Raw genomic sequence first — 12,789 nt, forward strand, 5'->3', positions numbered from 1 at the left:
TGTTAGTAAATTGTTATGCTGCTGTTCTGTGTTGGACTCTATATGATGGACAAAGTCTATGGGCTTTTCTTGGCAAAGATACTGGAATAGTTTGCCATTTCCTTCTCCAGTGTTTCCATTTTATTGATGAGGAACTGAAGCAAACAGGACTTAAATGACCTGTCAGTCACACAGCAAGTGTCTGAGACAGGATCTGAACTCTAAACTTCCTGACTTATGGTGCACTAACGTATTTCACCTCTGCTGTAGTTATAGTAATAAATAATAAGTAAAAAATAACAGTGCATTGGTAATAGTTATAGTACTAAGTGATAATAGTAAGAAATGTTATTCATAGGAAGTAATAATGGATTGAGTTATACTAGTAAAGGATAGTAGTAAGAAATAATGCATTCTGAACAATTATGATAATAATATAGTAATAAACCCAAACGGATTAATAAATCTTTATAGTAGTAAATAATTGTTATAGTCATAAATAATAGTAATAAAATAATAATGAAGTATTTGTGTACCAGTGTAAAGTTTGCCAAGAACTTTACCTATCATCCTGGTCATATAAAGAAGGTACTGAATAAATGCTGCTCACTGTCCATGGCCAGTAAACATCAGGGGTAGAATTGAAGCCAGGGTCCCAGACACTGAACAAGTGCTTCTTCCCTCGCATCCGCTGCCATCTGGAGGCCATGGGGGGGCGCCCATCCAGTCCAATATCCCAATACTCTCCCGGAAGCCCAGAGCAGCCCAGAGTCCAGGCCGCTGTCACCCGTCGGCACGAAGAATTTGGGTCTCCCGCCCCGCCCCCTTCTCAAAACGCAATTCACTCTGGTACTCTGGGTGTATTTCCCAAAGTCGCAATTTGATTTAGAAATCTTGGAGTGGGGATGGGGGAAACCAAGAAGCTCGGCCGTTTTCTTCTCTCGACCCCGGTCACAAATCCAAGGGAAACAGCCTTCAGGCAATCTAGGAGAATATGGTCCGCGCGCTCAGGTTTGATCCATCCGACACTCCGTCTGGGCTACGGGAGGGCGCATGCGCACAACGGCTCCTGACTTTTTTTTTTTTTTTTCCGGCTCCTTCTCCTGACAACGAGCGGCAATGGCGGTCTGCATGGGGCTGGTGACTCGTCTGCCTCTTTGCGCCCAGGGAAGGGGTCGATTCTTCGATTCTCTCCACCGGCACCTCAGTTCTCCCGGAACTGCCATCCTCAAAAGAGAAGAGCCACCTGCGGGAAGCGCAGAGCTAGGTGAGGAGGCGCGGGCGGTTATCTTGGGTCATCTTTGGCGCCGCATGTGTTGCCCGGGTAGTGGGAGAGGGCAGCGCAGGGAGGCCGGGGGCGGAGCTAATGGAAACCCCTCCCCCCGAACCTCTTGGCGGGGGCTGTGCCGCCCGTTGGGAGTACGGGAATCTGACCCCATCTGGGCCTTCTTAGTGCCGGGGCGGCTGTTCGACCCCAGGCCTTGCTGACCTTGGTCCCGCCCCTTGACCGTCGCCCCTTGACCTCTCTGGCCCCCTGTTCCTTCCGGGGTTGGCACTGGAGTTCCTCCGGGGCGGGAACTTTGGAGGACTATGTAGATCTCTGGGACCGAGGCCGGGCTTTCCCTCCGCGATGAGGGCACATGAGCTCCAGATTGGGACATTCATTGTGTGTTCTACCTGCCTGAGGCACTCACTTCTCCTTCCCAACGAGACCCGTTTATGAAAATACCCAGGGGAAAGGAAGACCTGAGTTCATATGTAGCCACATACTTACTAGCTGTGACAATTACTAGGGCAAGTGTCTCCCTCAATTTCCTCATCCGTAAAATGGGGGTCATACCATTGCCTAACTTGCAGGGTGGTTGTGATGATCCCATGAGATCGTATTTGTAAAGCACCTCACAAGTAGGCAATATGTAAATGTCTGATTAATATGATATTAATTATATTAATAGGATTAATAGAACTAATCAGATCTGAACCGATTGAAACCTACTTAATTGCTTTCCAGGTATGATTAAAAAAATCTTTTTTAAATGCTTACCTTTCCTCTTTGAATCAATACTGAATATTGTTCCTAAAGCAGATGAGCAGTAAGGGTTAGGCAGTGGGGGTTGAGTAACTTGCCCAGGGTCACAGAGCTAGAAGTGTCTTGAGGCCTAATTTGAACACAGGACTTCCTCTCTGGGCCTGGCTCTCAATCCACTGAGCCACCTAAATTGCTCCTCCGCAATATGGTTTTAAGTGACAGTAGTAAAGCAGTCAAATCCAGCCTTAGTTATCTGCTACCTGGATGATCTTGGGCAAGTCACTTAGCCCCATTTGCCTCCATTTTTTCATCTGTGAAATGAGCTGGAGAAGGAAATGGCAAACCACTCCAGTATTTACCAAGAAAATCCCAAAATGAGGTCAAGAAGAGTTGGATGCTCCTGAAATGACTAAGCAACTGCAATAGTAAAGCAATTAAGTGACATTTTCCCCCAAAGAAACCAGAGGCAGTCAGTGCCTTTACAGATTTATCAGGACCTCAATCAGTAAACATTAATTAGGCATTTCCTATGATTCAAACTGTCCTTATTGAATGAGATTATGGAAATCTTGAGCTAGGAAGAACTGGTATCATTTTTTAGTGCTATTTCACTGAAAGAATTAATTGCATATTGTGAATTAGGAACTATTTCCTCTTGTTAAAATAACAAAGTCTAATCCATTAATCCCTTTTCTATAAAAATATTAGTTCCCCTGCCCCCGCCCCCAAACTCTCTTTTCTGCCATCTTTCCACCCCTCTCCCAATCTCTCTTTTCCCTTCTCTTTCTCTCCTTGGAGGTGGCTTTGGTCCCACCTTAAGCCTCTTCATTTCTTTTTTCCTTCAATCATTCCTCAAGTGACATGACTTACTGTTACTAGATGTTCATCAGTTTTTTAGTCATTAAAATGAACACCAAGAACTTGCCTTGTTTTTCCAGATGTGGTTGGACCAATCTTTACTGATATAGGGACTCTGCATCTAATTCAAGGGTTTTTAATTTGGAGTTAGTGAATTTGTTTTTCTAAATTTTAATATTTTGATTTTTTGTTCAGTAATTTCAATTGTCAGACTTTTTGTGAACCCATTTGGGGTTTTCTAGGCAGATACTGGAGTTGTTTGCCCAGGGTCACACAGCTAGTAAGTGTCTGAAGTTGAATTTGAACTCAGGAAAAAGAGTCTTCCTGACTCCAGGCCCTGCACTCTTATCTATTACACCACCTAGTTATCTATCCCAATATTTCAATTACTGCATTTCAGTTGTTTTTCTTTAACATGCCGTATGTTTTATTTTATACATTTAAAAACAGTTCTTTGGATGGATCTTTCAGCTTCACCAGATTGTCAAAGAAGTCTAGGACACAAAAAGGTTCAAGAATCTGCAGTTTCAAATCAACTTAGATTTTTGGGTAGACACACTATTAGCTAGTATTAAGCTTTTAATTAACTAAAATTCCTAAAATTTTCAAGCTGGGTTTCTCTCATCCTGTACTTTAATTCTTTCAACCTAAAGTCAGAAATTTATATTTATTTGTATTAAATTTAATCTCAGTTTTGGACCATTGTTTCTGCCTGCAGGGATCCTTTCTCTTATTTTGTAATTAGTCAATCATTAAAATTTAACATATGCCTAGTATGGTGCTGGGAACATAAATACAAGAATGAAATAATCTCTACTCTCAATGACTACATTCTTCCTAGAGATATAAGTCCATATATAAGTGTATGCAGAATTAATACAGAGGATGAATCTTAAGTAAAAAGTACATATCACATAGTCAGGGAAGGATTGGGCACCAACAGTAAGATGGATTGGCAAAGGCTTCATGTAGATGATAGTGAGGGATTCTTTTAGGATAAAGGGAGGAGGGAGTACATTCAAGACACAGAACTATGGGAGTGCCATTTCTTAGGAATAGAGGGAAGATCAGGTTTATTGGATCATAGAGTGTGTTAATGGGAGTGTATAATGATGCTGGGATGATGGGTAGGGCTAGGTTCTGTATGATTTTAAAGATTAGAAGAACAGTTTATCTTTTGTCTTAGAGATGATGGGAAGCTACTTGAGTTAGTGGCATAAAGACTGATATCAGATCTTATAATAATAAAGAGAGCCAGTAACCAATAACTCCTTCTCTGGTTCCTTTTGTCCCATCCCCCTTTCACAAATCCCATCCTTTCAATCTGCACATTTAAGGAAAATCACCTTGGCAGTTTGTGTAGAGAGAGGATGGACTGGAATGTGAGAGACATAAGAGAGGGAATCTAATGAGGAGGCCTTGCAGTGGTTTAGGCTAGAAAAGGACTGGATGAGAGAAATGTTATACAGTTAGAAATGGCAAGATGTAGGAGTTGATTGGATGTGTAGGGTGATGAAGAGTAAAGAGTCCAGAATGATATTTAGGTTACAATCATGGGACACTGGAGGAATGGCTATGCCATGACAGAATTATGAAAATTCAGAAGACTGGTAGGATTGGAATGATAGTTAATGCAATCTTTTGGATCATATACCAAGCAAGGAGGATTTTCAGAAGCAAGCAGCATTTGTAGCTTGTACCCCAAGAACAAAGTAATGTCTCAGTTCCAGCTTCTATCCGAGGCCAAATCATGTGGAGAATAACCAAGTTAGACATTACAGACCAAAGGGAAGCTGACAGTTCTGTCCTTTGAACCAGCAAAGCTTTTCAGCTGGCTAAGAGAACTTAGTCTGACAAGAGTCTATGGTTGCACAGACCCAAATCCAGCTTAGGAACTTGCAGAGCTCAGACCAAGAGGACAGTTATCAGATCTTTCCCAAGATCAGACCATTTTGGGAGTACCAAAAGCTTGTAGATTGCTAGCCTGAGCTGTCCTTGAGAGTCTAGAATAACAGTTCTCTATACCTCAAGAAAACAGAAACATGACCAGCCCAGACTTTCCTTCTAGAAGTGTGCAGAGCCTGGCTTCCTTAAAAAATTGGAATGAATCAAATAGAAGCCAGTGACTCCCTGACACCACAAGAAATTACAATAGAGTCAAAAGAATTGAAAATGTAAGGTAGCTCATAGGGAAAAAATTGATGTGGAAAACAATTTCATTAGAAAAAAAATTTAAGAATTATTGGACTACCTGAAAGCTATGACCCCCGAGAAGGGCCTAACCATCATATTTTAAGTAATCTTTAAACTGTCCATATCTTTTGTTTATTTTTAAATTTATTTAATTGATTAAGAAAATGTTTCCATAGTTACATGATTCATGTTCTTTCCCTCTCCTTTTCCCACCCCCCTCCAATAACCAAAGCACAGTTCCAGTGGGTTTTACATGTATCATTGATCAAGACCTATTTCCATATTATTGATATTTGCACTAGGGTGATCCTTTAGAGTCTACATCTCCAATAATATCCACATCAGCCCATGTGATCAAGCAGTTGTTTTTCTTCTGTGTTTCTGCTCCCACAGTTCTTTCTCTGGATATGGATAGCATTCTTTCTCATAAATCCCTCAGAAATGTCTTGGATCCTTGCATTGCTGCTAGTAGAGAAGTCCATTACATTCAATTGTGCCACAGTGTATCCATCAATGTGTATAAAATTCTCCTGGTTCTGCTCCTTTCACTCTGCATCAATTCCTGGAGGTCATTCCAGTTCACATGGAATTCCTCCCATTCATTATTCCTTTTAGCACAATAGCATTCCATCACCAACAGATAACATATTTTTGTTTAGCCATTCCCCAATTGAAGGGCATCCCCTCATTTTCCAATTTTTTGCCACCATAAAGAGCATGGCTATAAATATTTCTGTACAAGTCTTTGGGGTATAAACCCAGCAGTGATATGGCTGGATCAAAGGGCAGGCAATCTTGTAAAGCCTTTTGAGCATAGTTCCAAATTGCCATCCAGAATGGTTGGATCAATTCACAACTCCACCAGCAATGCATTAATGTCCCTATTTTGCTACACCCCCTCCAACATTTATTACTTTCCTTTGCTGTTATGTTAGCCAATCTGCTAGGTGTGAGGTGATACCTTAGAGTTGTTTTGATTTGTATTTCTCTAATTGTAAAGATTTAGAACACTTTCCTATGCTTATTGATAGTTTTGATTTCTTTATCTGAAAGTTGCCTATTCATGTCCTTTGCCCATTTATCAATTGGGGAATGGCTTGAGTTTTTGAACAATTGATTTAGCACCTTATATATTTGAGTAATTAGACCTTTGTCAAAGAGTTTTTGTTATAAAGATTTTTTTCCCCATTTTATTGTTTCCCTTCTAATTTTGGTTGCATTAGTTTTGTTTGTACAATGTTATTTTCAAAAATGATGAATTTATGATATTATGAGGAAAACTAATATTTTATTTAGGCCCATGTCGATAGAATAAAATCAACCATGCGCCTGTAAAAAATTCAAATTGCCGCCTCAGCCATTTTACCTTTTGTACCTTCCTTAATCCTCTCCATCCCCTGGGAGCCCGCTCAGGTAGCAAAGAGAGGAAGTTAAAAGCGACTTCCCAAAATTTAAAGACGTGCTTTACCTTGAAGATGTCATCCAAAACAGGAAACCCGTTGGACCATGGGAAATGTAGTTTCAAAGTCCCCCACATGTCCACAGGAAGTTTGTCAAATACTACATATCTTGAGGCTTAATACTTCTAAATAGAACCCCAGTAATTTTAAATAACACAACAAAAACTTTAATTAATCAAAGTTATTTATTTTACATTTTATAATTTTTTCTAACTCTGGTTTGGTCTTGAAATCTTTCCTTTCCCAAAGATCTGACAGGTATACTATTCTTTGTTCACCTAATTTACTTACAATTTCCTTCTTTATATTCAAGTCATTCACCCATTCTGAGTTTTTCTTGGTGTAGGGTGTGAGATGTTGAGCTAAACCTAATCTCTCCCATATTGTTTTCCAATTTTCCCAGCAGTTTTTGTCACATAGTGGATTTTTGTCCCAAAAGCTGGGCTCTTTGGGTTTATCATACACTGTCTTGTGAGGTCATTTACCCCAAGTCTATTCCATTGATCCTCCCTTCAGTCTCTTAACCAGTACCATATTGTTTTGATGACCACTGCTTTATAGTACAGTTTAAGATCTGGTACTGCTAGGCCCCTCTCCTTCACATTTTTTTTTCATTTTTTCCCTTGATATTCTTGATCTTTTGTTCTTCCAAATGAATTTTGTTAAAGTAAAAAAGTTTCTTGGTAGTTTGATAAGTATGGCACTGAATAAGTAAATTAATTTGGGTAGGTTTGTCATTTTTATTATGTTAGCTTGTCCTACCCATGAGCAATTAATGTTTTTCCAATTCTTTAGATCTAGTTTTAATTGTGTAGAAAGTGTTTTGTAGTTGTGTTCTTATAAAAATATTTTTAGAACTAGAAGATAAAGTGGTAATAGAAAGAATCCACCATTTACTCCTGAAGGAAGTTCTAAAATGAAAACTCCCCAACAATACTTTAGCCCAAAACCAAAAGCTTCCAGGCCAAAGTAAAATTCTGCAAGCAGTCAGAAAGAAAGAATTCAAGTACTAAGGAGCCACAGTTAGGAATACACATAATTTAGAGGCTATTACTTCAGTGAAGTGTAGAGTTTGGAATACAGTATTCCAGAAAGGCAGAGGAGATAGTGAGGAATACCTTACTCAGTAAAACAGTAGAATTCTATTTAGGAAAAAATGGAGCCTTAGTGAAATAAAGAACTCCCAAGCCTTCCTGATAAAAATGGCCAGAGCTGTGTTTAAACTTTGAAGTTCAAGCACAGGAGTGAAGTACAAAAAGGTAAACATGACAATGAAAGACTAAACAAAGATAAACTATATTCTAATATGAGGAGATTATATGTGTGATCCCTCTGAACCTTATCATCATATGGAGTCATAGAAAAAAGTCAAATTAGGCAAAAAGTCTATGAGTAGTTTTCTTATATTTTTACCTTCTTAAAAGGAGAATGGAAAGGTAGGGGAAGAGTATGCTGTTGAGGGATTGGGACTACGAATGGAAAGGACTGTTAAAAGAAAACTATTTTACAGTCTGGATACACAAGTAAAAGTCTGTACAAACAAGAAAGCTATTTGTTCTTGTCAAAGGAGAGAAGAAAAACACAGAATTAGGTACAGAAATTCATTTCACTCAATAAGATAGGAAAGGGAAGATAGAAAAATTAGAGGAAAGGTAGGTTAAGAGAGAGATCAGTCCCAAGCAAAACAAACTATTACCAATCAAAAATATTTATACTTCTTTTTTGAGGTGGCAAAGAATTGGAATCTGGAAAGAGTGTCCATTGTTTTTGGGAGATGACTGAATGGGTTATGGTTATGAAATGTGAGTTATGCTAAGAATTGAAGAGGATAGTTTTGGAAGAACTTGGAGAGACTTGTATGAACTAATTTAGAGTGAAGTGAACAGAACCAGGAGAATGATTTGTACAGTAACAATAATATTGTAAAGAGTAGCTTTGAAATATTTAGGAACTCTGATCAGAATAATGATCAACCTTGGTTCAAGAAGACTGATGATAAAACATGCTATCCACTCCTGACAGAGAGGTGAGAATCTCTAGGGCAGAATGAAATGGGTGTGTGGACATGTGTGTGTGTGAATGTGTATTTATGTATATGTTTATTCAGTCATTTTCAGTTGTATCCAACTCTTTGTGACTCCATTTGAGTTTTGTTTTTTTTTTTTTGGCACAAATACTGGAGTGTTTTGCGATTTTTTTTCTCCCAACTCATTTTATAGATGAGGAAAGTGAAGCAAATTAAGTTAAGTGGCTTTCCCAAGGTTACACAGCTTGAAGATGACTGTGGCCAGATTTGAATGTAGGTCTTCCTGACTAAGTCCAGCAGTCTATTTACTGTGCCACCTAGTTGCCCTCTGTGTTTCTTTTAGACATGACCAATGTGGAAATTTGTTTTGCTTGACAATGCATGTGTATAACTGGAGTTTTGTTTTTATTTCATTCTCATTTGAGAAGTTGGGGAATGGGAGGGGGAGAAAATAGAATTTTGCTGACTGAAAAAAATAAAGATTAATTAAAAAAATTTAATGAGTTCAGTTTTGTATACATTGAGTTTGCAATGTCTATTGGATATCTAATTTGAAATGTCTAAAAGGCAATCAGTGATGCTTATCAGACATACTGGGTATCTTTTCCATTTTTTTTGTCATTTATTTCCATTTCATTGCAACCACAAAAAGTGTTAGAAATGGTTTTGTATTTTCTCTCTGTTACTGACCCATTTCTGTCAAGGTAGTGTGGTGTCACTAGATATAGTAGTTACTTTAAAGAAGAAAAAACTAACTTTAGTCCTCAACTTAGAAAGGGCATATTGGCCCTGTCTACCTTCTTCTTAGTGATTTCCCTTTTTCTTTGTATCTTCTAAGGTAAGGTAAACCTATAATTCAGATCTTTGACCAAAAAAATTCTCATGAAAAATTTACCATCAAATAGAAAAGATAGACAATTTATTACATTTTTCCTTTGTCTTATTTACTCTTCCCTTAAATTGAAATGAGAGTGTGTGTGTGTGTGTGTGTGTGTGGTGTGTGTGTGTGTGTGTGTGTGTGTTTAAACTTTGGGCATGCAATAGTTTGCACAGCATCAAGGCTTCTATGGGATATCCCACATACATGTATCTGTAATGAATTTTTTATAATGTATTTTCCTCTTTTTGTTCAGTTCTAATTTTGTAGATTTCACCCCCGTGGACAGTAAATAAATATAATAAGTTAAATCAGGGACCATGGATAATTCTAAGTATATCTACATGGGAAAGTTGACCCAGTGTAGTAGGAGCAAAAAATAGACCTATTTAGTTTGGTGATTGTAATTTTAAGTTATACTTGTTTAATAGGTTTTTCTCTCCCGACATTACAAAATACATCTTTTGGGGAAGGAAGAAAGATCCAGGTTTATAATTGAATTGATTAAGGGAGCTTCCAGTTTGTATATATCCTTCACCAATATAGAATGGCAACTCTCTTCTAACATAATAGTTATAGCCAGTCTTTTGGAATGTTGAGAGGCTAAAGTGAAAGCTGAACTTGAAACTAGGTCTTTGAGACTCCAATACAGTCTATCCATTGTACCCTATTAGCCTTTCCAAAATAGAAATTAAATATTAATTTTGTGCAGGAAAATGTTTTTGTCTTTTTTACAGGCTTGCCGGGAAACAGAAAGACTTTCTCTGAGGTACAAAAAGAAAGACATGAGCAGGCACAAAGGTCCATTTTAATAAGCTGCCCCAAGAAAGTTCCTGAGAAAAGACTTCTTAAGTATTTGTGTCAGCATGGAGAAATCACTAATCATTTCTTCTTTGAAAGCTTTGTAAGTTCTTAGAATGTTCAGAGTTTGAGACAATGTTATAGAGACTGGACCAAGGGAGGAAACAAAATGAATATAATGTACATAATTATGCACTTAGATTTCTTGGGCATTAGATGATCTTGGACAAGATCACTGTGCTTAGCTTTTCAGTTTGATGCTTAAATATCCAAATTTTTTGTAGGTTAATTCTGAGTTTTATCTTCCAAATCTATTTCTCTTCTATGTCTATCTTTATATGAAAGTCCAAAGTAGTAAGAAATTTGCAACAAGCAAAAAATTTTAAGGGGGGAATTTACATAATTTAGTAATCATATTAAGTTGTTATTTGATAAGGTTAATGATTATTTTGAAAACCAAAAAGAAAGTGACTTTAAATCTGTTGCCAGGTAATTCTTGTTCTTATGTTTGTGGGTTTTTTTCTTTTATTTTAAATAGGGCATTCATGCTGTTATAGAATATTCCAAAAAGGAAAGTATAGCTTCACTACAGGATTCAACTTTCATCCCTTATGGAGAAACAGAGTTTCCTATTCCTTTTAAATCTCGGTTCTTTAATATAAGCTTGAAGAATCCATCGAGCCAAATTTCAGATGGTACACTTGTACGGTGTAGTGACCAGTCTAGCCCTTCAAATGTGGATCTTATGCAGATGCTTTGTAATGCAGAAAGTGTAAGTTATACATTTTTACCTCTTTTTTCTTTGTATGTAGAAGTATTAAAATGCACTGTTTTAAAGGTGACTTAAATGATAGATAGCTTGGTGAATAAACAATATTATTCAGGGAATTGGGATTTTGGCTTGTGTAATTTGAAATATTTTTGCCCATTTCTGCTGTACCTTAACCTTTAAACATGACTTTTAATTTTCTTAAACTGTTATCTTTGTTGTTTTCTGTATCACTTCTTTATTTTTATTTCTCCAAAATGAGTCTTTAATTCCTTGCTCTAGGTTTGTTTGTTCAAGAAAAGCTGGGATCATAATTCTGGTCTTCATTTTTCCACTTTAATTGTTTCAGGGGGTATTTTCAGAGAAAAAGGTTTTGCTTTTTATTTTCAGAAATAAATAAAATATTTCAAGAACTTTTAAGTTAATCTTTAGAAAACTACCACATCACTAGCATTAGCAAATTATAAACAAAAAAAGTCATTTAATTGACTTATTCTTCTGTCATTTCTTGAGTTTTATGTGTCTCTGTTTTGGTCAGCTAGGTAGAAGGCCAAATAAACACCCTCATGAGGATATTACAAATAACAGAAGAGAACATTAGGCTCCGATACCTTACCTGCTCTCTTATCGAGGATATTGCAGCTGCATATTTTCCAGCTTGTACTATCAAACCATTTGGATCATCAGTAAACGGCTTTGGGAAGCTGGGCTGTGATTTGGACATGTTTTTGGATCTAGATGACATTGGGAAAAATAGTGCTGTCAAGGTAAGTATGAACCTGCCATTCTGGGCTGTTATAATTGTTTTTAAATTAAGAAATTAACAAAATGAAGTGATTGAATTTAAATTAACTAGCATTTTGAAAGATCTTCTGTATGTTTAAAAGTTTTTAATGAAGGGCAGGTAGGTAGCACAATGGATAGAATGCCATGTCTGGAGTCAGAAGGACCTGGGTTCAAATTTGGCCTCAGACACTTCATAATTGTCTAGGTCACTTAGCCACAGTTGTACTACTTTTCTTCCATGAAATTCATACTTGATATCAATTCTTAGGCAGAGGTTCAGGGTTTTGTTATGTTTTTAAACTTTTAATGAATTTTTAAAAGGAGAGAAACAAGGAGTTAGAAACTGATTATAAAGTAGGAAGCATATTACAAGTTTTCTGTCATTATATGACCTATTCCAAGCAGTTTATTTTGGGTGGAATTGCCAGCATAGGTAATAAAAGCTATTTTAATTTAAGGGCTTTGGGGATAATTCGGTAGAAAAAGGAGAAAAGCATTAAAACTTGGAATCTTGGAAATTTGGTGTTAGTTGAGGGAAGAGTTTTGAACTTTGTTCTCACTTCAAAAATTAATGAAAGATTTAAGAGAAAGTTTTTGTGGAGTCCTTAGCTAATTAAGTGCTACATTGTATATAGATTTAAGTTATAGGAAAACTGTCACTTTGTAACTTCTCTAAAAGGAGTATACCTCTTTGAGATTTTAAGCATTTAGAATAAGAAAATGAAAAATAAGATTATAACCATGTCTTTCTTAACCCCCACTGCCTAGCCCTTACAGCTCTTTTGCCTTAGAACCAATACATAGTATTGATTCTAAGGTGGAAGGTAAGGTTTTTTTTTTTTTTTTTTAACATTTATTAATATTCATTTTTAACATGGTTACATGATTCATGCTCCACCTTTCCCCTTCAACCCCCCCCCCCGCACCCCCCCCACCCTAGGCCGATGCGCGTTTCCACTAGTTTTGTCATGTGTCCTTGAACAAGACCAATTTCCAAATTGTTGGTAGTTG

At 37.3% G+C, this 12,789-nt stretch overlaps 1 protein-coding gene across 2 annotated transcripts in view; it reads left to right on the forward strand.

Annotated features, from left to right (window-relative positions):
- The first annotated feature begins 555 nt into the window (after positions 1 to 555).
- Positions 556 to 12,789, forward strand: part of LOC123250723 (mitochondrial poly(A) polymerase) — a 36,207-nt gene continuing 23,973 nt past the window's right edge. Inside the window, exons 1-5 of one of the 2 annotated variants that reach the window (XM_044679946.1) lie at positions 556 to 1,263; positions 7,537 to 7,541; positions 10,176 to 10,326; positions 10,762 to 10,995; positions 11,535 to 11,763. In XM_044679946.1, the coding sequence (XP_044535881.1) occupies positions 1,099 to 1,263; positions 7,537 to 7,541; positions 10,176 to 10,326; positions 10,762 to 10,995; positions 11,535 to 11,763 (784 nt within the window). In that variant the 5' untranslated portion in view covers positions 556 to 1,098. Of the gene's footprint in view, positions 1,264 to 7,536; positions 7,542 to 10,159; positions 10,327 to 10,761; positions 10,996 to 11,534; positions 11,764 to 12,789 lie in introns of both variants that reach the window. The other variant, XM_044679945.1, reaches the window with a different exon arrangement.

The sequence above is a fragment of the Gracilinanus agilis genome, chromosome 5 (assembly GCF_016433145.1).
Source record: "Gracilinanus agilis isolate LMUSP501 chromosome 5, AgileGrace, whole genome shotgun sequence".
Classification (NCBI taxonomy): domain Eukaryota; kingdom Metazoa; phylum Chordata; class Mammalia; order Didelphimorphia; family Didelphidae; genus Gracilinanus; species Gracilinanus agilis.